At 41.9% G+C, this 24,631-nt stretch overlaps 1 protein-coding gene across 1 annotated transcript; it reads left to right on the top strand.

The window, feature by feature from the left end:
• Positions 1-2,827: 2,827 nt before the first annotated feature.
• LOC135277195 (cyclin-Y-like protein 1) lies at positions 2,828-20,893 on the top strand. Its single transcript, XM_064382932.1, has 9 exons — positions 2,828-3,287; positions 4,548-4,673; positions 5,506-5,589; positions 7,055-7,089; positions 10,759-10,859; positions 13,823-13,858; positions 15,934-15,985; positions 16,577-16,696; positions 20,707-20,893. Exons 1-9 carry the CDS (start codon positions 2,828-2,830, stop codon positions 20,875-20,877), a joined length of 1,185 nt encoding a protein of 394 aa, XP_064239002.1. The 3' UTR covers positions 20,878-20,893.
• Positions 20,894-24,631: the final 3,738 nt, after the last annotated feature.

Below are 24,631 nucleotides of genomic sequence, written 5' to 3'. Positions count from 1 at the left end.
AAGTGGTCCAGTTTGAATCTTCTGCATATGGCTAGCCAGTATAGTTTGAAAAGTTAGGTAGTGTGTTGCCTCCACCTGTATTCTTTTTGTTTAAGATATCTTTGGCTATTCAGGCTCTTTTTTGGTTTTATATAAGTTTTAAAATAGTTTCTTTTCTCATTCTGTGAAAAATGACTTGGTAGTTTGATATAATAGTATTGAATCTGTAAATTACTTTGGGCAGTAAGGCCATTTTAACATTATTTCTTCCCATTCACAAGCATAGAATGTTTTTCCATTGGTTTTTATCATCTCTGATTTTTTTCTTTCTTTCTTTCTTTCTTTCCTTCTCTCCCTCCCTCCCTCCCTTTCTTTCTTTTTTCCTTCCTTCCTTCCTTCCTTTCTTTCTGATGGAGTTTCACTCTTGTTGCCCAGGCTGGAGTGCAATGGCATGATCTCAGCTCACTGCAACGTTCACCTCCTAGGTTCAAGTGATTCTCCTGCCTCAGCCTCTCTAGTGGCTGGGATTACAGGTATGCACCACCACACCTGGCTAACTTTGTATTTTTAGTAGAGATGGTGTTTCTCCATGTTGGTCAGGCTGGTCTCGAACTCCTGACCTCAGGTGATCTGCCTGCCTCGGCCTCCCAGAGTGCTGGGATTACAGGCGAGAGCCACCGCGCCCAGCCATCATCTCCGATTTCTTACAGCAGTGTTTTATAATTCTCGCTGTAGAGATCTTTCACCTCCATGGTTAGTTGTATTCCTAGGTATTTCGTTCTTCTTGTGGCTGTCACGAATGGGGTTGCAGAATTGATTTGGCTCTCGGCTTGGACATTGTTGGTGTATAGAAATGCCACTGAGGAATGCCATTGAAGAATTGCCACATAGGTTTTGACAATGGTTGAACTAATTTACACTCCCACCTGCAAGATATGCATGTTCCTTTTTCTCCACAACCTTGGAGAGAAAAAAATGCCACTTTTTGTCCATTGCTTTGGTATCCTGAGACTTGATAAACAACTGAAGCTATTTATCTGTTCTAGGAGCCTTTGGGCAGGGACTGACGGGATTTCTAGGTATGGAATCATATTGTTACATTGTTTGTGAAAAGAGATATTTCACTTCCTCTCTCCTCGTTGGATGGCTTGTATTTCTTTCTCTTGCCTGGTTGCTCTGGCTAGGACTTCTGGTACTGTGTTGAATAGGATGACAGTTGACATCCTAGTCTTGTTCTGGTTCTCTGGGGAATGGTTCCAGCTTTTGCCCATTCGGTATGATGGTGGTTGTGGGTTTGTTATAGATGGCTCTTACTGTTGTGTGATATGTTTCTTCAATGCCTAGTGTTTTGAGGATTTTTAACATGATAGATGCTGAATTTTATGGAAAGCCTTTCTGCATCTTTTGAGATGACCATGTGATTTTTGTTTTTAGTTCTGTTTATGTGATGAATCGCATTTATTGATTTGCATATGCTGAACCAACCTTGCAGGAATAAAGTTTACTTGATCATGGTAGATTAACTTTTTGATGTGTTGCTGGATTTGGTTTGTCAGTATTTTGTTGAGGTTTTTTTTTTTTTTTTTTTTCTTTTTTTGAGACAGAGTCTCAGTCTTGTCGCTAGACTGGAGTGCAGTGGCACAATCTCGGCTCACTGCAACCTCCGCCTCCCGGTTTCAAGCAATTCTCTTGCCTCAGCCTTCCTGAGTAGCTGGGACAGCAGGCGTGTGCCACACGCCCGGTGAATTTTTTGTATTATTAGTAGAGACAGAGTTTTATCCTGTAAGCCAGGATGATCTTGGTCTTCTGACCTCATCATCCACTCACCTCAGCCTCCCAAAGTGCTGGAGTTACAGGATTGAGCCACCCCGGCTGGCCCAGTTTTCTTTTACATAAGCCTTTTCATTTGTTGAAACAATAGATTCTAAGTTGCTCTATCCAAGTGATAATTAGAAAAATGTGATGCACTTAGCGTATAAATGTTAGGAAATTTCCCTTACTATTCTTGTTAGTTTGATTGAATATGTGTGTAATTTAAAAAATGTAAACTGAATAAATATGTATTGAATCTATATATGTATTGAAAATGTAAGTTGACATTACAGAGTACACTGAGTTCATGGCAATGCTTTCTCTGAAAGCAACTGCAGAAATCTACTATCTCTTCTTTCTAGTTTGTAAGAACTCAGAGGCCACAAGGGAAAAGGAGTTCTTTGGATACCAGATAAGGCATGAAGCAGATGTGGTTACAATAATTTTAGTATAATTCATTGTAAGGTGATGATGTCTAGGAACATCATCATGGTGGAGAAACCTGAAAGCTCCCAGCAGCCAGCAAGGAATGAAAGGTGGGGGTGGGGCTGCCAACAGGGTGGGGCCTGGTGAGCCACGTGCCTGGGCTCCCACATCACAATGGGGGTGGGGACACCTCTGATTGGTTCCTGGGCACCAGGTTGGAGGAGACTCTGATTGGTTCCTGGGCACCAGGTTGGAGGAGACTCTGATTGGTTCCTGGGCACCAGGTTGGAACTCTGGTGGTTGGTAGGGCAACCTCCTTCAGTTGGTAGAAAACAGTGGAAGGAGTAACTCCTGCTCTGCCGTCTTCTCTGCAATCTCAGCTCTCAGGCTTGTTGTATCTAGACCCATTTTAAATCAAGCAGGTTCCCTTCAGACCAGTCATCTCAGGGGTAGCAGCTGAGGTGGGGAGTGAGCTGTTAGTGGGGTGCAGCCCCATAGCCAGGGGCTGGCCCTGCCAGCGTGCCTGTGTTTGAAAGAAGTGAAGTGCTGAACTCAGCAGACTGGGAGGCAAGGGAAGGTCCAAGTTGCTGGAGAGGAGCCAAGGTGCGCCATGGGGAACACGCTGAGCTGTTGCTTGCGCCCCAAAGTCAGGCGCAGGCGAGGTCTGCGTAGGTGGTCTGAGGATCTGTCCTTCAGCTATGACATCAATGAGGCAGTGGCAAGCAAGGGTACAGGCCAAGACAGAAAGAACATGTCCAACACCAGTTCCAGACCCATTTGGGGCCTGAAGCGGTTGTATGGGCAGGTGTCTGGCAGCAGTGACATCTATGAGGCAGTGTCAAGCCTAAGTGCAGACCAAGGCAGAGAGGAGCAGAGGCCACTCAGAGGGATCTTGGTGCTCCCCAACGCCAGACCCAAGCAGAACCAGCGCAGGGTGCACTGGGCAGAACCGATCGAGGGGTACGTGGTGGAAGCACCAGACCCTACTGCTGTGGAGCCTGCCCTGTGGGATTTGGGAGCCGGCGATGGCCCTGACCTGCGGCACATCAGCGACCAGGAGATGCCCAAAGGTAAAGCAATGAATGATACTGTTTGTCCTCAGGCATGCCTCTGGCTGACACTGATACCAGTTCTCACCCCTCCCCCGACCCCAGAGGCATCCACAGCCTCAGGCTCCTCCCTCCTGCCCCTAGCCAGCTTTCCCAGGCCCATGCACCAGGCAGGAGGACTGGCCCTGCCTCATGCCTGCCCCCACCCTTCATTCTTTTTCCCTGCTGCATCTGGTGGTTTCTTTCCTCCTCCCTACCCCATTGCCCAGTTCTGGCCCCTTTCTCAACCCCAGGCTGGCCGAAAGCTAAGTTTTCCAAATAGAAAATGTATGCTACAGATTTCATTGCTGTAGAGGAAGTGTCTTACAGCTCTTCTGTTTACTTTGGTTGGCCTCTTAATTTATTTAAATGTTAGAATAATTAAGCTTCATGATGAATGTGACTTTGTAGCTGAAAGATATTGTTCTCTCAGAATATTCAAAAATGGTGAAAGAATGAACAAAGATAGTATGTGAATGAATTGTGCCTTTCTACACAAAGCATGCAAGTGCTTGTGAAATCTTTGGTTTGTTGGTGTAAAGTAAGCCTCTGAGTGCTTTCACACACCAGGTAGCAGATGGGTAGTGTTGGACAATGGCCCAAAATAGACTCTTCATATCATTTTTGGGGATTTATAACACATTTACAGGTATGTCTCATTTGACCTTGTCTCTACAAAAAAATGGTTAAATATTAGCCAGGTATGGTGGCTTGCACCCACAGTCCCAGCTGCAAGAGAATCTCTTGAGCCCAGGAGTTTGAGCCTTCTGTGAGTTATGCTGGCTCCATCTCACCATTGCACCACTCCAGCCTGGGCAACAGAGTGAGACTTTGTCTGTTTAAAAAACTGTTTTTGCCCAAAACAGCTCTTTGTTTGAAGACATTTGAAATATTGAGCCGGTGTCTGACCACAGTAATTGGCCACAGCATCTCTTACTGCTTGAGACTTTCCCTGAAATGTGCTGGTAATAGCAGCCTAGAGGAAGGTGGTTATATTTGATAAGTGGAGGGAGGAGGGCCTATATGTGATTCATCTAAAAGTTGTATCCGTTTATTTAGGTGCAAGTTTGAAAAAGAAGTCCCAGCCCCAGCCCCAGCCTGGTTTTATTCCACATGCATGGAGAGATTCTGTGATTTTTGCATTCTCCAGTAGAATTGGGACATTGGTACCCTTATTTTCTTGACATTTATTACTAAAAGCTCTTTTCAAGACTGTTAAAAGTGATTAAAATGGTTATGTAGCTTTAAAAAGAATCTTTTTTACTCACCTCACTTGTGACATTGTTTCCTCTTCTTCCTCTACAGATACTGCTTCTGACCATCCAAGGGCAAGCACACTCTTCCTGAGAAAGTATCAACTGAGTGGTGGTGAGACAATGTTGTTTCTGCCTTCAGGGAAAACCGAAACATTTTCTGTCTTGTGTATTACAGAAAGTATTTAGAGAAACTCAGATATGAGTTAAAAATGTTCAACTTTTCATAGATTTACTTGTCTTATTTTCATATGTGATATAATTTCCTTCAGTTGTCACTGTTTATGGAAACATACAGACTTTGTGTTTACAGATTTGGTGACATTTTTACCAACACAATTAATTGGCCACATGATTTAGTGTAGTAGTGAGGGATTTATGCCTTTTTCTTCATACGTCTTTGCCATTTGTCCCTTGCTCTAAAGAGTACATTTTAATAATGACTGATAGGATTTAGGCCACAGCTTGGATATCACTTGAGCAAATCAAAAGAATCCATTGTTCTAGATTGGATCTGTGATTTTGGCTTCCTTTTTCACAGTGCTCTAACCACTGTCACATCCAAGTCAATGCTAGAAATTTTTCATTGGAATGTAATAGAAATGTAACATACCCTGTGCTGTTTTCCGTATTAGCCTTAGTGTGTGAAACTAGTGTCAAGTTTCCATATCCCGCCTGTTTTAGGATGAGAATTAGAACGGTAGGATTTTTCTGTACTGTTGCTTATGTATCATAATGTTCTGTTATCTTACTTTATTTTCAAAAAAGCCATACACCATGTTTTTCAGTTAATTTTAACAAGAATACAAGAACTGGGGGTTCTAGAATAACATCTGAAGTAATGCAGTACAATAAAAAAGGGGTTGTTCACCTGCATTTTCATAGTTTGTGTGGACTTTGTCTGACTTGAGCTAGTAATTTCTGGTTAGGATTGTTATATTTTTCAGTTTCTTCCAAGAGCCATGGGCTTCTCACACATAGAGTGTATGGAAGTAGAAGAAAACCGATCCCCTGCCCCTGTCACTTCAGTGGTGAGAAATGTGTGTCAATGGGACCAGTTCAACTTGAAAGGAGGAGGCATTGTAGGGAAGAAAGTGTGGCCCAAGTCCCTCTTTGGAGCTTTTGTTCTTTGGACCTTTGTTAGAACAAAATGATTGTGTGTGCTGAGGGTACCCTGTTCAGTTAGGTTGGCACACTCATTTTGACATTGAAGTTTACGATAGGCTACCTTTCAGTTGAGTAAAGACCCATTTATTTTTTTAGTAATGTATGAACAGATGACTGAGAAGTCATTAGGGATGCTTATTCTAGTGCATCTCCAGATTGACTCCTGGCCAGAAACTGGTTCTTAGAGCTGTCAGCTGTTAGATCCTGGTAATGAAAGTAAGCTATGCGCAAATGTAGAATCAGAAAACAAAACAGTGCTGCACAGGGGTTCAGAAATACAATAAACGTTTTTATTAGCTAAATTTCTCATCTATCCCACATTTTGGCATTTTTATGAAGGAATACTTGCGATGGGATAATTTATAAAGAAAAGAGGCTTTATTGGCTCACGGTTCTACAGGCTGTACAGGAGGTGTGGTGCTAGCATGTGCTTCTGGCAAGGGCCTCAAGAAGCTAATAATTGTGGTGGAAGATGAAGAAGTCATGTTTCACATGGTGAGAGAAGGAGCATGAGAGAGTGGGAGGTGCTGCAGGCTTTTAAATAAGCAGATCAGGCCAGGTGCAGTGGCTGACACTTGCAATCCCAGCACTTTGGGGTGCTGACGGGCAGATCACTTGATCCTGGAGTTTGAGACCACTTTGGGCCAACATAGTGAGACCATGTCTCTATGAAAAATTTAAAAATTAGCCAGATGTGGTGGTGCATGCCTGCAGCCCCAGCTACTCTAGAGGGGAAGGTGGGAGGATCACTTGAGCCCAGGAGGTTAAGGCTGCGGTGAACCATAATCACACCGCTGTACTCCAGCCTGAGCATCAGAGTGAGACCCCGTCTCAGAACAACAACAGTAACAACAACAAAACCCCAAGAAGATCACGCATGAACTCAGAACAGGAACTCACTCATCACCAAGGGGATGGCGCTAAGGCATTCATGAGGGATCTGCCCCCGTGATCCAAAGACTCCCCCACCTCCAACACTGGGGATTATATTTCAACATGAGATTTGGAGGGCACACACATTTCCTAACCTAATCTGTTTTGCCTTTCCTTATGTACATGGGGATTCTTTGATTTGAACGTAATAGAATATGTGTTAGGTCAAAAAGTAAAACTGTGTTTTTAAATTTTACATTATGAGATTCATCATGCCAGATTATTTAAATGTTACATTTTGTTTCAATTTAAAATTTTTTAAAAGTTGATTTATTTTTATATAGTGATAATCAGATTGATCTTGTTTTATATAGTGATGATCAGATGATTAGCAACTACTTTTATTCTATGGTATTTTATTATACCAGAATTGAATGGTTATACTTTTATTTTTAGTGCAAGGAAAGAGGAGAAGCTTTCGCCTATATTCTGTAAGTAAGCTTTTGAAAAGTTAAGAAATTAATTGTTTAAATTAAAAGTCTATCTGTCATGATTCCTTAGAAATGTAACAGGGACCCAGTGCTGTTAGCATGATCCTTTTTTGGTGAATTTTCTAACCCTTTTCTATTTTCCTAAATGTCAGATTTCTGCAGGAAAGTCTTTAACTTACAGTGCCCATTTTTCATGCTGTCTGACATTTAAGTTAAATTTAAATAATTTGGTTGTGATATAAAGATCTGCCTTAAATATTTACTCTTTTAAAATCACATAAAATTGAAAATAGCTGAGTCCATTTTCAACACTTTCTGCTGACTCCCTGTCATAGCAGCTGAGAGGTAGCATCCTCACTCCACTGTGACCTTATTTCCCTCCCTGCTTCTTCCACCTGTAACACATTTTTAATTAAGTCATGAATTGATATTTACATGATTACGACTATGCACATATTATTCACTGCTGATTCATATAATGTTCTTAGTGTGCCTCCTCCTTGTACATCCTTCATTCTTTCTCTTAAATATTTCTGAAACCTGAACACTTCTGCACTTCTCCCAGATAACCTCCCTTTTCCTAGCCGGTGATGGCTCATGAAGCCAAATGTGACCATTAGCCTCCGGCTGGTCTCTTTGTTTTCACATCCTTCATTTGTGTGTGTGTGTGTGGAATTGATTTTCTGACTATATTCCTTTGGCTCTCTAACAACTATTCTTCCCCAAGAGTTGTAACATTTGTCACATGCCTATCAAAAATATGTTTTATCTGCTAAAAAGATACATTCTATGTTTTTTTCTTGAAACAAGTTTCCTTGGCTTTTCATTATCCTCCTCAGGATAGACTGTGTTTTCCTAGACTGCCCTGCGCCTGTTGGCCTGGGAGCTCTCTCCGAAATCTTCTGGGACCACTACTGTTGGGTCCCTGAGTCCTAGACTGTGCATTGCCCTCTGCCTTGTGTTACTCCCCAGTGGTGCTGGAGCACAGTTTCTGAGGAAAGGCTCATGGACACACATGTTTAGAGATCTGCGCTTTCTTAAAACCCCTCCTTTGATATAGAGTATAAAATTCTAGAATGAAAACTGAATGTCATGGCTTGAAGACATTTTTCTATTACATTTTTATTATACTGTTTTTGAAAGTATTGCCATTGTGTGATACGTCATACGTAATCAATGTTTCCATCTGTCTAGTTTGTAGTTGTATATCATTGATGTCAATGATATATAGACAGATATCACCTAAAGCTGTACCAACTAGTCTGTGTTTTGATGCTTTTTTCCTGTTATTTTTATTCTCATATATGGAATTTTCCTCAGAATGGACTTTTGTTACGTTAAAGTATTACGCTGCATTACCCCTAATAGTAGTGATCTTAAGGGATACCTTCTTTCCCTTTGAATGAAAGTGTCTGAATGAGTCCATTTTCATTTTTTATGCCATATTTGTTTTTGAGACAATAAAAGTATATTCATTGACACACATACACTGTTAATGTAAACTATAACAGAATAGCTTAAGAAACAGAGTTTAGCTAGAGTTAAAACATTTATATCTTAAAGGGTAATTTGGTCCATCAAATAGTAATATTGTTCAAAAACGTCTTGGATTTTGGTTAAGAAATAAGTGAATTTGCAGTAAAAAGCATCTGAAGCAGCAAAATGCTGTTGGACGCTATGGATATTTCTGATTATTGGCTACTGGCAATGTTTAAATGCAGTGTAGTTTTATAAACAACCACTAGATCTTCTCCCTACCCTGCCTTTTTGTTCTTACTAGCTCATTAGTAGTAGATCCAAACCTGTTCTGTCTCTAATGTGTTTGTGAGGGACCCTGATGGAAGAGTGCGATAACATGATGCAAACAAGCATATTAAGAGGAGGAAGCAAGGCTCATCTGAGTTAGTTTTTTTTCCAGTTAAAATAATGAGTATTTTGTGATTTTAAATAATGCTGTTGATGTTTTCAACAATTTGGTGACTGGCATTTGGCCACTGGGACTATTTTTAAGGAAGAGCACTTTCTTTCTTTCTCTCTCTCTCTCTCTCTCTCTCACTTTCTTTTTTTTTTTTAATTTGAGATGGAGTCCTGCTCTGTCACCCAGGCTGGAGTGCAGTGGCACAGTCTCAGCTCACTGCAACCTCCGCCTCTGGGATTCAAGCAGTTCTCTGCCTTAGCCTCCTGAATAGCTGGGATTACAGCCACCCAACACCACGCCTGGCTAATATTTGTATTTTTAGTAGAGATGGGGTTTCACCATCTTGTCCAGGCTGGTCTTGAACTCCTGACTGTGTGATCCACTCACCTCAGCCTCCCAAGGTGCTGGGATTACAGGAGTAAACCACCTCACCTGACCAGGAGGAACACTTATTTAACATAGTTGAGGCAGTTTCCGTATTGACTATTGCACTGTCAACAAATGAATAGATACTTTGAAAGTGTTTTAGAGACAGTTTATTTTCTACAGGGCTCAAAAGGTTCACTGTCATATCTCTGATAGCACTGTGGATGAATTTTCACTGATTTGTATCTGTAGGAAGATTTACTTTCCAAATTGTAACTGATTTAAATATTTGTCAAGCTCTTATTGAACTCCTTAATTTCTCCCACATTCTCTGCTCAGCAGCTGCAGGTAGGAGAGAAGGGGTCCTCCCTCCCCTGGAGAGGCTCACTTCCTCATGAGGGGGATGCTCTGCAGGCAATTGTATCATGTAACACACAGTGAATTAGACTGATAGGTACACAAAACCAGAAATGTTTTGTGGTGTGGCTGCAGGCAAAGGGATCCCAGAAGGTAGATGAGGTCAAGTTTACTGGGACAAGGGGGAAAGGAATCAATATTCCAGACAGAGAGCAGCACGAGTGAGGCAGGAATGTGCCATAATGTGCATCAAATAACTTAAAGAATGAAATCAATTAACTTTTGAAATGAATGCAGAGTATTGTCAGAAGTTCTCATTTGAGTAGTGTAATAGCAGTCTTATGTAAACGTGAAGTGAAAGTGAAATTCCCAAAGTTGTTTTCATCATCTGATTTTTGGATGTGAGAGAGTCTTAAAGCAGTACTTTTTCCATCCTCCCACAGGGAGACAGGTCCAGGGAGGTGTACTGCCCCTCACTTGTTTGGTGACTGAGCAGCTCTGGCACACACAGTCTCTGACTCTAACACGCTGGTTCCATCGCACTGTCTCTTGAATGCACACACTTAGGATTAGTAACTTAGTAAATGTAGTATTAGGTCTTCATTTACTGCAATCAAATGCTCTTGTGTCAATATTATTTAATGTATGACATTTTGTTGCAGTTAATGAATAACAGAAATAGAAAATCTCAGTGCTTTTTACTGCATAAGAAAAAAACGTGAAATCCCATTTAAAATGTTTCCCATTATTTATAAATGGAATTTATGATAGATCCTTGCCAGGTTTGATGATCAGTGTCATATCAAGGGCAGCATTTTATAACCCATTTCTCAAACATCATCTGTGAAAGTTAAGAGCCTCCAATGAGTTTCCCATAGAGCTGCACATGATACCACACTCAGGCAGGTCATAGGGTATAAAAAATACCTTAATGCTTTATTGTTTGACATTTTGACAAAGGGAAAAAACCCACACTTTTGTAAGTTCAGCCTCCTTTGATATTTTTCTCTATCTTCCTTCTTCTTCAGATACCTCCACGGCATCTTGATAGAAAATACAGCTCGTGTTCCACCATATTGCTAGATAACAGCACAGTCAGCAAGCCCAATCTCAGCCACATACTAGATAGGTGAGTACAACGAGGCTGCCAAGGGCCGAGTGACAGACCCCCGTATGCTAAAAGCATCCCGGCCATCCGCTGTTATTTCAGCCATTTGGTTGCCCTTTTCAGCAAGCAGTTGAAGAAGTTGATGTCAATGATATATGGATTTTTCAGGACCTAATACGAATTTTCTGTTTCTCTTTTCATCTTAGACACTGTGTGGTAAAAGGGAAAGCCAGTTAGCAAATAAGCAATCCCAGCAAAAGCATGGCTATTTATTTGATGCATTTATGTTATGACAGTATTGAACCTAATGGACAGGAGAGGTGCTTTTTATTGGATGTTTCTAGGAAAAATTATTAGTTCTTTATGGGCCATAGGCCTAAGATGATGGGCGCTACTTTGGAAACTGGTCTTGGAAGAAGGAACAGTTTGTCCTCCATGGCACCATAGTGTATCTGTATTTAAAATTTCCCATCATGCACCAGCACTTCATAGGCCACGATCAGAGATGCCCTTCTAAACGCCCTTGAAAGATGGGTTCAAGTTGGTTTAAAAAGCCAGCTCCAATGGAGATGTCCAGGAAACATGATTAACATCTCCTTCGCTTATGAGTGTTGATTTTCAGAAAACAGTTTGACAAGCGGTACCTCAGAATGTTAATCTCCTTATCCCTAACTTGACTTTCCAGTCTATAAACATGACTAAGTTACAAGCTTAATTTTGTCTCTAATGTAGTAGTTTTTAAGCTAATTTGTCAGTAACTTCGGCTTTAATAAAAAATGGCAGTTTATACTCATAATAATGTGACTTTCCTCTCTCATGTATAACAATAATTGAGATCCAATTGTGTTTCAGCAAGAACTGGACTCTACCTGTGTCTAAAGCCCTGAGCTTTGACCTCTATGGTGTCATCATCTAATGTTCGTACTCAGTCCTAAGTCAAAAGCCACCCTTCTTTGGCTAGAGTCCCTGGCTTCTTCTGATTTCAAAAGATCCTAATGTTTCACTATGCAATTCAAAAGTAGTTTTTAAGCTTACCCTTGTTCAAATAAGTCAAAATCCTGCTTTTTCTTCCAGTGTAGTCTAAATTTTACAAGTTTTTTTAAAAATTGAAATATATATATTTTCTTTTCTGGAGAAGGGGATTTGCTGTGTTGGCGAGGCTGGATTCAAACTCCTGGGCTCAAGCAATACACCCAAGTCAGCCTCCCAAAATGCTATGGTTACAGGCATGAGCTACCATGCCTGTACTAGAAGTCTGTTTTTGAAGCACAGTAAGTTTTAATTGACGCTCCAGTTTTAGAAGGGATTATTTGGTATATTTGCTTTTGATGAAATAAAGTTTACTGAGCACGTTAATATAGCAAATTGGCTTTTAGGAAAGATTTTGAAAAATGTATTTCGTGGTTAGTAGAGCGTTGCTCTCAATGGAAGAAGTGAGCCATATTAGAATCACTTATACTGTTTCTTCAAAATATATGTCTGCAAACACATGCATCTTCCCAGCTCCACCTTCCCTTCCTCTCTCGGCACTCACAAGCCTTTTAGGAAAATGGGGAAGTATGTGAGACATCATTATATGGCTAAAAGCATCCCAGATGATTCTGATCTTAACCCTAATTCAGTCATTCCCAAACTTTGCTGCACATCAGAATCACCTGGGGAACTTTACCAACAACCCTGATGCCTAAAGCATACCCAACACCAATTAAATCAGAATGTCTCCAGCTGACATTGAGGCCCTGTTTAAAGCTCCTCAGGTGATCCAGTGTGCAGCACATGTGGAGGCTACTGCTTCCTTTGTGTGAAAAAGTGATGGTTCTAATATACAAATTACATGTTTTCCCTCATTTGCTCTCCTTTCTACCCATAAAGCTTTTCATCTGTGCGAGTCATTTCTATCTATATGTGCATATGCTTCAATTTATACCATACCATAGTGTTTTGTGAACACCTGCAGTTCACAGGAACACTGTTCGGGGACCTTGGGCAAATCAGTTTTAAGCCTTGGTTCTCTTAATTGTAAAATGGGTGGTGCCTGGAGTGTCATGTGAGGTTCGGTGGTCCTTTTCAGCATGTAACTTCAAATTCTGTGATCTTAAAATTTGGAGATGAACCTGTTAGAAGCACTATAGAAATATCTATCATAGGTGCTAATAATGTTGTAAGGCCTACTTTTTACAACTCCAATTTGCCTTCTCAGATTATTCTGAGCCTCATTTTAAATGTTGAGGGTGAACGGAAGGACAGAACTTACCAAAGAGAAGCCCCTGTTTCCTGACACACAACATCTGTGGATGACTTTGGAACACAGTAACATACATCCAAAGAGTTGTATTTGTTCATTCATATTGTTTAAACTATTGTGGAAGTACCTGTCATTAATATTGTATGATGTGATGTTACTCTGTGTGTTTAGTACTGCTTATTTTAGGAGAGCTACAAGTGTCATCGATTTTTGGATGCATTATAATATTTACTAATAAATTTTCTGCTCATCATGCATAGGTGATTTTAAATTACTTTATTTCGTATAAAGCACATTCATTCTGTGCTTTTAGGGAAATAATGACAAATGGGTGAGTAGGTGAACTAAATCAGCCAAAATGCAGGACCTAGCAACTTAAAAAGCAAAACACTACTGTCTGGCCTAAATGTAAGCATATGTACACATAGATATAAGTAACTTGTACAGAATGAGAGGTTCTATGGGCAGAAGAGCAAATGACAGGGAAATTATGTCATTATTTATACATAATAACCATCTGCAGACACAAGTCTTCTAACAGCATATTGCCTGCATTCTGGTTCTCCTATCTTTGCTGTAAAGCCAGAGGACTAAAACAAAACGAAAATGCTCATGTGGTACTGTTTAGAATAGAGGATTTCGGGGCCACTGAGAGGGTTCCCTCCCCGCCTTCAGAAATATATCTTCAGGCCTAACAAATGATAAAATCAGTTCTTACAATTTTTTTTTCCCTCCACAGCGTCACTTTGGCAATATATTACGTCATAAAACACAGGTGAGCTCTTTGAAACCTGTCTTGTTATTCCAGCTCATCACTTTGTGTCATATGAAACATGCTGTCAGGTCATAACTCTAGACATTATAAGCTGTAGAGTGCTTATTTTACAGTGTTACCGTGAATCATCTGTGGGTTTTTTGGTCCATAAGACTCTTTTAAATTATTAAGGGTTCCAAAGTGTATTTGTTTATGTCTTTGTTTGCAATTTATTTGTAAAGAAGCAGTAAAAAGATGCCCTAGCCTCACGCAAATATATAGTAGGAAAAAGGCATATTTTTAAAGCTTTCAGGTAACTGTGGGTATTCTTGAACCCCACCAAAACTCCAGAAGTGCTAACTGGTTAAAATAGTTATAGCGGGTTTGTACATATCAATGAATTCGTTCACTAATAGTCACTGATCTTTGTTGTACAATAAATGGATCTTTCCCCTTACTGACTTTTACAATATGATGCATTGGCTAGTTGGTTTATTTATAGTGTCAAAAACTCACTGTCATTAGTATCACCACCATTATAAAAATGTCTTCAAACATGGAGATGCTGTCAAGCTCACTGTAGTAGGTATATGAGTTTTCAAAGTCCTGATTTTTAGCTTGAAAGTGTAGGCTTTATTATGGACAAATACTTGTTATTTTCCTTGAAGTGACAGACTCACTTGACTTAATTTTATGGATAATAGTCAGTTATACTTTCAGATAAAAATGGTGTTCTGTGAAAAATTGGCTTGTCCAGCTCGCAATTTCATCACAAGTGCTTTTCTTTAACATGACCGTAGTTCAGTATGCAGACGCACTTTATGTGAACTTTCTACTTAGAATACTAAAAAGAGAGGTCAAGATTTCATAACACCATTAATTTTTAATGTTTCATCAAGGACATTCTTCAGTGAAACATGCTACTTTTAATAAAAACTGCAAGGGGCAGTGAAGAGTGGAATGAATACTGGTATAATTTGGTACCACTGCCCTTATTCATACTGAGAAACCATCAGTTTTACCCACTTTTGCTTTTAAACAGTCATTACAAGTGTTGAACAGGGAGAAAACAATCGATGTTCTAATACTTTTAAAAAGTAATAAATTATTTGTGTGTTTTCTTTTCAATCAGCTTCTCAGGTTGAATTAGTATTCTTGTAAGAACAGTTTGGGCCATACATGGTGGTTGACACCTGTAATCTCAGCACTTTGGGAGGCCAAGGTGGTAGAATTACTTTGAATCAGGTGTTTGAGAGCAGCCTGGGCAATGTGGCAAGACCCCATCTATCAAAAAACATAGATAAGCTGGGCATGGTGGTGTGGACATTTTGTCCCAGCTACCTGGGAGGCTGAGGCAGGAGGATTGCTTGAGCCCACAGAGTCAAGCCTGCAGTGAGTCAGGTGTGTACCACTGTGCTCCATCCTGGGTGAAAGAGCAAAACCCTATAATGACAACAACAACAACAACAACAACAGTAACAACAGCAACCAGTTTTGACATCGTGGGTCTCCCAGGGAATCTCAGGGGTCCACAAACCACATTGGGAGAACCACTGGTTTCCTAAATGATCACATAATGTGTTAGTTTTTAAAGTTCATTAAAGACTGGCCTCTTTTAAAATAAAAAGGCAATTAAGTCTGTAACTCAAATTACATCAGCAAACATAAAGTATAATAAAGAAAGATTTGGGAACTCTTAATTGATTCTAAAAAGTTCTAAAATCCTTATTGCCAACAACTACTGCTTTCTAAAATGTTCTTGTGTTCCACTGTGAGGCTAGAGGAGTAAAAATAGATACAGCTTATTACCATTGCCTGTTAGCGGGAGTCAGTATTTAAAGGCAAGTGTGGCTCATCAATGTAGGAAAGACTTCCCAGTTCAGAATGTGATGTGCTGATGAAAAAGAGGTCAAGAAATCCTCTGAAGGCCAGGATCCAGGAGAAAAATTAGCAACAACTGCTTTGGTGAACAAATTTTACCAAAGCAGACAAGAAGTGTCTCCCTCCACCCTCCATGCCCTACCCCCAGCCGATAGTTTCCTAAGATATTAGCAATTCCTGAATTAATTTCTTAAATGCACATTCTTCTTTTATAGACATGCGAATAGATCTCTGGCTATTTTTGATGAGCCAATACATCCATTTTCAGTAAGTGTCACTTTCTCTGAGGTTCTGTTTATGTCTTATAGGGTTGTGTTTATTTCATGATGAAGTCAAAATTAACCACCATGAAGTCTTCACTAAGTTGTGTCTGATCATCTTATGTAAGGAGTGTTGTAAATTGGACACACTGGAGTAACAGCTGACTTACAGCTTTGTTTAATTTGTGTGCTAAGGGGAATAAACATACCATCCAAATAACAAAATGTGTCATTTTAAAAGATGTTTTTTATAGCAGCAAACAATATAAATATTTGTAAGTGATCCTAACAAATATGCACAAACTCTGTGAATAGAATCAGAAAGCAATTTAAATTTAAATTTGTTAAATGCTATAAAAACTTAAAAACTTCCTTATTCAGGCATATGATAGCCACAAGGCCACCTTAGCACCTATGTTTACAGAAAACCAAAAATATTTTAAGATCATACTGTTTATATTTTTAGAACTAAAAGACATTTTATCCCAGCAAAATTATTGTAAGGGACACATGGGCACAAATTTGAGCATTCCCATCTTAAGAGTACTTAAGAAGTTTTCTTGAATGAATATTTATATTACCTTTTTTCTTCTTTCAGCATGAAAAGATTTCAGGGAAATCCTTTGAGGATGATCCCACATGCAAGTGCATTTTTGACTATTTCTGTCATCTTTTTAAAGTCACAAGACTAACAGCTCCATCTGCAATCGTAGCATTGGTAAGCTATTTCTTATCTATAAAGCATCTTTAATAACTGGTCTCCTACAGAGTGTGTGGCCATGTTTCTAAATAAAAGTCAGTTCCTAAAGTTATCATCAGATCTTTTAAGAGAAACCTATGCAAGCAAAGTAAATACACATCTTAGAGTTTAATCATCGTCAGGTTTTGAAATGATACCATTGCTTTTCTTATCACAGAATAATTGCTACTAAAAGCAGCAGGAGAGACTTCTGGTTTCTCCCTCAACAGATTCCAATGTAGGTCTAAGCTGAGTTCCAGGCTGTATTTCCCCACAGTTGTGACCTGGAGCTGCTGCTCTGAATGCTTTGTTGTTCCTGGGGACCTCTTGTGCCCGCTCGGGAAATTGCCCAGGAATGTGGAACCAGTAAGACTTGGACATGGGCTTTGCTAGTTAGCCTGCCAAGCCATAGCTGTGTCCTTACCTCTGCATGGTTCTCACAGAATTCCTGTGGTGAGACTCATTCTGAATATAAAGTCCTGTTCAGATGGCTGGGATTGTTTGACCCCTCCCCACACTAACCTGTAGAGGAATGTCAAGCACACAGCCTGGAGAGAAAGGATACTTAGAGCAGTACCCTCTCCTTTAGCATCCAGCTAGAGCTTAGGGGCAAAGGCTTCTGCTGGACACCTGCATAGAAACCTCTCCATGAGCACTGGATCAGATGCAGGCCATTTCATGGAGTTGCAGCCATTGGGAATGCTCAGCACATGCTGGAGGGAAGCAGGAGTGGTACTTCCAGATGGAGAGAGAGAGAGAGCTGATGCAGGAGGGAAATCTGGATTGGAAGAAGGGGGAGTTCACTGTATACCAGCTAAATTTGGTGTGCCCGTGAGATAGCAGAGTGACATGTGCAGTCATGATTTGAATCTATGGAACTGGAGCATGAATCTGAGCAGTGCAGTCATGATTTGGATCTATGGGACTGGAGCATGAATCTGAGCTGGAGGTAAGGAATGAAGAGTAAGAGTAGCTGCTCAAGGCGAGTCATGATGGCTCATGCCTGTAATCCCAGCTCTTTGGGAGACCAAGTCGGTTGGATCACCTGAGGTCAGGAGTTCGAGGTCAGCCTGGCCAACATGGTGAAACCCTGTCTCTTCTCAAAAGTACAAAAAATTACCTGTGAATGGTGGTGGACACCTGTAATCCCAGCTACTTGGGAGGCTGAGGCAGGAGAATCTTTGGAACCTGGGAGGCAGAGGTTGCAGTGAGCCAAGATGGCACCACTGCCCTCCAGCCTGCACAGCAACAGCAAAACTCTGGAAAAGAAAAGAAAAAAGAAAAAAAGAGTAGCTGCTCAAATGCAAAGAAAGTGTTTAGAATGAAAGTGGAAAAGCCGGACATGGTGGGACACACCTATAGTCGCAGCTACTCAGGAAAAGGAAAAAAAGAGAAGATGGACAAAAGATAGCTCTGTAAAGACTACCAGCATGTAAGGGACAAACCCCCAGAAAAGTGGCCAGAGTGGGAGGAGAAAGAGCAGGGAAAAATGATAAGAACAAAGGGTTCATGATAGGAAAGGCTGTGGTCACAGTGCTACATGCTGCTAAGAAGGTGCCCATTCCATAAATACCCCTGAGATGCCAACCCTGTGCCACTCTTCTAAGTGCTGGGGTAGAGAAGAGGACAGGTCGAGCACAGTCCGTGTCTTTATGAGGCATTTGTTTTAATGAGGAAAGCATTTCTTTTTTTAGGTAATGGCAAATAGCAAAGTGATAAAGCAGGATACAGAGAGAGTGACGGGAGGGGCTCACTGTTTCTGATCGAATGATCAGGAAGAGCCTCTCTAGAGAGGTCACATCTGAGCAGTGACCTGACTATAAAGCGAGGATGATAAGGAGTGCTGGCATTACAGGCGGCGGGATGAGTGCCAAGACTGAGACAGGAACACATTTCATGTGTGTTCAAGGAACACACAGCAGGGAGCCCGCCTGTGAGAGAAATGAAGGAAAGAATGGAAAAGACGAGGCCGCACAGGCGGTGCCGTAGCTCACAGGGCCCTTTGGCTTGCAGAGCAGAGGACCAAGTTAAGGTTTTATTTCAGTTTGAAGTGGGGACTAATGGTAGATCTTGAGCAGGGGAGTGCAGTGTTCTTAATTTAGAGGTTATCCCAACTGCTTTGGGGAGAGTAGACCATAGTTGGGAGGAGGGTTGGGGCAGAGAAGAGGACTAAGAAGCAACTAGGCTGTTACAGGTGAGCCGTGACACATGGCGGCCCAGAATCTGAAGCAGTCAGCCTCCCAGTGAAGGTAGCCATAGAGGGATCGCACACGGATTGGAGGAGGGTAACTCACATGTAAGTATTAGTCCCCAGGAGCTAGGCCAATGGCAATTCCCTGGACAAGATTAGGGCCAGGTTGGGGAGTGGAGCCTTGGGTTGAAGGGCTCTGGTTTGTGGGTGTGAAGGCTCCAGGGACCTCAGCAAGAGGAGTCTCAGGTGAGTGATGGGGGTGGGGTGTGGTTAAGGAGAGATGGGAGGTGAGGAGCTGGCACCAGGGCATGACACTGTGAGCAAATGAGAGGATGTCCTGGGGGAGCTGGGAGGAGCAGGATGGGAACAGGCAAGACATTTGTATTGGGGAAAATCTCTGGCAGAGAGGGAGAAGGTCTTCAAGAAGAGGTGATTTGGGGAACAGTGTTCTGCCAAAGTGGGATAGGATCCATCATGCTGGTAGAAGAGTCGATGTTAAAAGAGGGACTTTCTCACTGACCCAGGAGGGCAAGTGGTATCGATGAGTGTCAGCAGGTCACTGGGTTACCTGTAAAGGTGACAGGAAGTTGAGGGCTCGCCAGTGCTGTTCCAGTGCTCTCTAATGAGTCCTGTGGAGTTGAACCCTGGGAGGGAGGGTTATTCCTTGGATACCCAACAGCGCAGAGTTTTCGAGAAAGGGAGCAGCATCTCTCCCAAGAACATGTCATGTTCAAGGGCCATGTGATTTGGAAAACACAGTTGACTTTGGAGAACATTGCCAGATCTGAACCGCCAATCTGATAATGTTCAGACAATAAATGAACTCTCTTAAAATGAACTGTTTTTCTTTCACCTTGATACGAAGACTTCAAGCAGCATAGAGTCATACTCTTCTACAGAGCAGCCTCTGAGGTGGCAACACCTCACAGCTCATCTCTGTAACCTTCACTTAGCTGGTCCCTCACCCAGTTCTTTATAGGATAGAGATTGGATAGATAGAGGGTACTTTCTGAGATGATCTCACAAACTGCTTGACAGGTTTCGAGGCACCCCAAGGATACAGAGGCCGGCAGCTCTCTCTGCCTTCAAACCCACAGAATTGACTGAATGCAGATACTGTAGGGCAAGAAATAAGTTTTTGTGAAGTGATTGTGGAGACATGGAAAATAGGGGCTGTGAGCAGGACTCTCCATTCATTCACATGCGTTCCTCGTCAGGGCACTGAATACAGGGACTGTTTCTCAGCAACAGAGACCTGCCCTTGCCATGCTGTCTGCCCGGCAGGCACTGGGAAGCACTCTTGACCCGCAGTTCCTAAGCCTGTGTCCCAAGAGTGGTTAGTTGTTGTGAAAAGGAGAAGACAGCAGTGTTCTCAGTGTGACTTGGGTGCTACACATTCGAGCATGGCACACCTGTGAAATTCCTATCTGCCTGCCAGCCAGGCGTGACGCTGCAGGCGGATGACGCTGTAGTGTTTCCTGAACAACCTTAATCTGCACGAGGCCTGTGTTTGTGCAGCCTTTCATGAGTGTGAAGGTGCTGAAGGTGCCTTTCTTCATGCTCACCTCTCTGTGAATGAGATTGGCATGGAAATTTCTCTGGGCAGAGTATGCTGCAGAGGTATCTGACTATGACTGTGACTTGGCCTCTCGCTTTGTCTGAGCAAAATCTCTGCAGAACATAAGAATAAAAGGCACTTACTTTCTGGCCAAAACCAGAAGAAGTCTTTCATTCTTAAATGTCCTTATCACCACACTGAAACAGAACTGAAATCAAAGACAAGTGCTCTATTTTGCAGGTGTACATCGAACGCCTTTTGACCAATGCTAACATCGATCTCTGTCCTACTAATTGGAAACAAATTGTCCTCGGAGCCACGCTTCTGGCCTCCAAGATTTGGAAAAATCATCATCACTGGAATGTGGATGACGGCCAGAATCCCAAGGATGTTGCAGTTGAGACACTGTGAGTTTCTAAGATTTGGCAAACTTTGTCATCATTTTCCATGCCTCATTTGCTCTCCAAGTTATCACTGTAAGAAATATCTTTATAAGTTTCATTGTGCAGATAAAGGAAATAGGCGTAAGACCACAGGCTTCAATCTGTCCAGCTTTAGTATAACAGTTTATGTTTTCCACCATTAATGGGTAGGTCTCGATGTGTTATTGTTGTAATAACTGGCTGATAAACTGAAAAGTGTTTTTCTGATTGTTTTTTGGCAAACCTGTTACAAGTGTGCTGTCAGAATGACACAGTACAGTAAATATCTTTACAGCTTTTTAGAAGCTTCCCGCCAGTTTCAGTCACCTTTTAAGGGGCAAACATCTGGCCTTTGAAATAATTGGCCACTGTTAAGGTCTTAAGGCCTCTGGACTATGCAGAAGTTAGAGCTTTAACCTAAATCACCCATTGTGTATCTGCTTTTGCTGGTCCTTGTCTCCCCCTTTAATCTGAAGATCTGTTTTTATAGGAACCTTGAGATATGATGCTAAATAGCTACAGATTTCTGTGCCCTGGCTCCTCCCCATTGGGAACATTGCATGTGTTTGGAAATCGGTCTGATGAGTTAGAAGCTTCCGCGTTCACCTCCCGCAGTTTGAGAAGCATTTCTGGGGCATCACCCCATGCCCACCACACTCACAGGCTCCCTGGGTAGTCAGACATTCACAGAAGCAGGCTGGGGGCCAGTAGTTGTTTATGAGAGTGCGGGGAGCCTTGCGGGGTCATGGTGTTCCTCCCAGATGCACCAATGTGACACTGAAACACAGCTTCCCCAGGGTTCCCTTCCAATTTGGCCTTAGGACTGCTGTGAAGTGAAGGGCCCTGAAGCAGGCAGGCAGGGTGAGCGGGGGGGCATTTCCAGCACAGCTGCCCTGGGTGCCTGCTGGACAGTGAGGACAGCTGTGTCGGCTGCATCTGGTGCAAGACGAGGGAGCAGCTCTTGTTCACAGTGAGCAGCAGCAGAAAAGATGATGCCAGGCAGTGGCACAAGTTAGTTTTGTGATCTTTGCCCATGACTCCAGATAGGACTGTTACTCAGAATCACCTCGGTGTATGTCTACAATTGAAGATATAGTGTATATTGTAGATATACTGCAGTGTGTATATATCTACATTCAAAAATAACCACTTGGTGCCTGAGCTCAGTGGCTCATGCCTGTAATCTCAGCCCTTCAGGAGGCCGAGGTGAGTGGATCACTTGAACACAGTAGTTCAGACCTGCTGGGCAGCACAGTGAAGCCTGTCCATACAAACAATTTTTTAAAAAATTAGCCAAGTGTGTTGGCAGTTGCCTGTAGTAGTCCCAGCTACTTGGGAGTCTGACGTAGGAGAATTGCCTGAGCCTGGTAAGTTTAGGCTGTAGTGAGCTGTGATCACGTGACTGCACTCCAGTCCTGGGTGATGGAGCCAGACTCTCTCTAAGAAACAGACAAACAAAAAAAACATTTTTGCCACCACTTTGCTAATAGTATAAACCAAGTGATCATTGTGATATTTGTGGTAGCCATTTTAGCAAAGAGCGTGACAGCAAATGAATTTGAAACAAATGGAAGTACTTAGAAAGTTGCAAATGCTAAAGTGAGTTTAATCGTAGTCATCCATTTGCAACCTGTCCCTCAAAGGAAGCAAGATTTGTGACTGCCTGATTTCTCCTTGCCTGCTGCCTAGCCAGAGCTGATTTATCAATACAGGATAATTGCAATAGAGAAAGAGTTGAATTCATGCAGAGACAGCTGTACGGGAGACCAGAGTTTTACTATTATTCAAATTAGTCTCTCTGAAAACTCTGGGATGGTTTTTTAAAAGAATAATTTGGTGGGTAGGGGGTCAGAAAGTGGGGAGTGCTGATTGGCCAGGTCAGCGATGAAATCATAGGGAGTTGAAGCTGTCCTCCTGCATTGAGTTGGCTCCTGGGTGGGGGCCACAGAACCAGATGAGCCACGTTTATTTGTTGGGGTGGTGCCACCTGATCCCAGTACAGGGTCTGCAAAATATCTCAAGCACTGATTTTAGGTTTTACAATAGTGATGTTATTCCCAGGAGCAATATGGGGAGGTTCAGATTGTTGCAGCCTTCAGCCTCATGACTCCTAAGCCACAATTTCTAATCGTGTGGCTAATTTATTCCTTCTGGAAAGGTCGTCTATGTAGTCCCCAGGTGGGAAAGGGGTTTGTTTTGGGAAAGGGTTGTTACCATCTTTGTTTCAAAGTTAAACTACAAACTAAGTTCCTTCTAAAGTTAGTTTGGCCTCTGTGTAGGAACGAACAAGGACAGCTTGGAGGTTAGAAGTGAGATGAAGTCAGATCAGCCCTCTTTCACTGTCATAATTTTCTCAGTTACAATTGTTGCAAAGGTGGTTTCAAATTTGTAATCACGAACACTTAGTTCTGCCATTTTGGCAGCTGAATTCTTCTCAAAACCTGCAGCTAAGCTGGCTGGGGCTCTGATTTCTAGTCACAAGAACAGAGAACATGTGAGGATATGTGCAGTTTTCCACAGAATTGAGCTCCAGGAGCAGTGGAGGCAGAGGCCAGCTCCGAGAAGACCGGCTCCAAACAGAGCTGTTTGTGTGTGAATGAGAAACACCAGCAGCTATGCTCCAAACAGGCTGCTTCTGTGTATGATCTTGGGAAGCTGAAAAGCATTACGTCCAAGCGTTTAATAGCCATGTGTCTCACCCCACTGCTGTTGACTGTTTGCAATGATCCCATTTTGAGTGTCAATTGAATAGATAAAAAAACTGCTGTCCATCAGATTTTTCTTTAAACTTTCCAACATCTCTGTGTCTCCCTAGAATATATTTTCTTACTAGAGAGTAAAACTGAGTAGCCACTATTAGAAATGCTGTGTCATAAAGGGTATGCTATTCAATCATCTAGTCGTTTAAAAAACCAGAAATCCTAGAAGATGCATAGTCTGTACACAGAATTCTTTTCCTCAGCAGTTAAACCTCTATTAATAGATATGTTAATTCTGAGAAGTGCCTTTAATTCTGATAGTAAGTCAAGTCCTGATTAGCTGTCTATTCAAATATTGTTTGATTTCCATTTCTATAGACTTATGGACATGTGAACAGGAAATTAATTTTGGAAGTAGGTTCAGTTGGGTTTTAAGTTCAGCAAATGAGATCCCCACATCTTGGCTTGTAGTCTAACTGCCCCCCGCTTTGAAGCATTTGTTGACTTAGCCAGTGGGTAAAATGTTAAAACTTTCAAACCAAGAAACCAAATGTATTGTTCAGATATTGATCATTTTGAATCAATTAACTCATTACAGGGGTTACTCTGAAAGCAGCCGCAATGACTGTGTGTACCTATTAATTTAGCCTTGGTGAGGGTGGCTGGATGACCGTGATGCAGAGGACGGCTCCCAGTCCTTTCTTCTCCCATTGCATCCAACTTCCCCACATTCTGTTCTGTCCAGGGGTGACAGATGCTGAGTTCTTCAGGGTTGCATTCCCAACTCAAGAGCAACACTGCCTGTGTTAAGGCCAGGGCCCTACTATAAATCACATTAGAGAATGAGTTTAGTCGAGCCAAAATGTCCATCCTTGACATTCTGCCTTTCAAATTGTAAATGTTATTCTTCCCCAGTCTCTTCATAATATTAAGGTGAGCAGAGACCTGCATTATGTGTCCTTGACATCGCCTCGTGTGCTGGAGCAGAGGGAAGGGGATTCTTTTTGCCATGGAATGGATCTTACTTATGTATTTATTTGGGAC

The sequence above is a fragment of the Aotus nancymaae genome, unplaced genomic scaffold, assembly GCF_030222135.1.
Source record: "Aotus nancymaae isolate 86718 unplaced genomic scaffold, 86718_ANA_hifiasm-v0.15.2.pri h1tg000030l, whole genome shotgun sequence".
NCBI classification, from domain to species: domain Eukaryota; kingdom Metazoa; phylum Chordata; class Mammalia; order Primates; family Aotidae; genus Aotus; species Aotus nancymaae.
The sequence above is the reverse complement of the archived record's forward strand: the minus strand, read 5'-3'. Positions and strand labels throughout refer to the sequence as shown.

Bases quoted from the DNA above. Each gene is read 5' to 3' on its own strand.
- LOC135277195 (XM_064382932.1), top strand. From the start codon at position 2,828: ATGGGGAACACGCTGAGCTGTTGCTTGCGCCCCAAAGTCAGGCGCAGG. The intron at 7,090-10,758 runs GTAAGTAAGCTT...CTTCTTCTTCAG, and splicing joins GAAGCTTTCGCCTATATTCT to ATACCTCCACGGCATCTTGA. The intron at 16,697-20,706 runs GTAAGCTATTTC...TCTATTTTGCAG, and splicing joins CATCTGCAATCGTAGCATTG to GTGTACATCGAACGCCTTTT.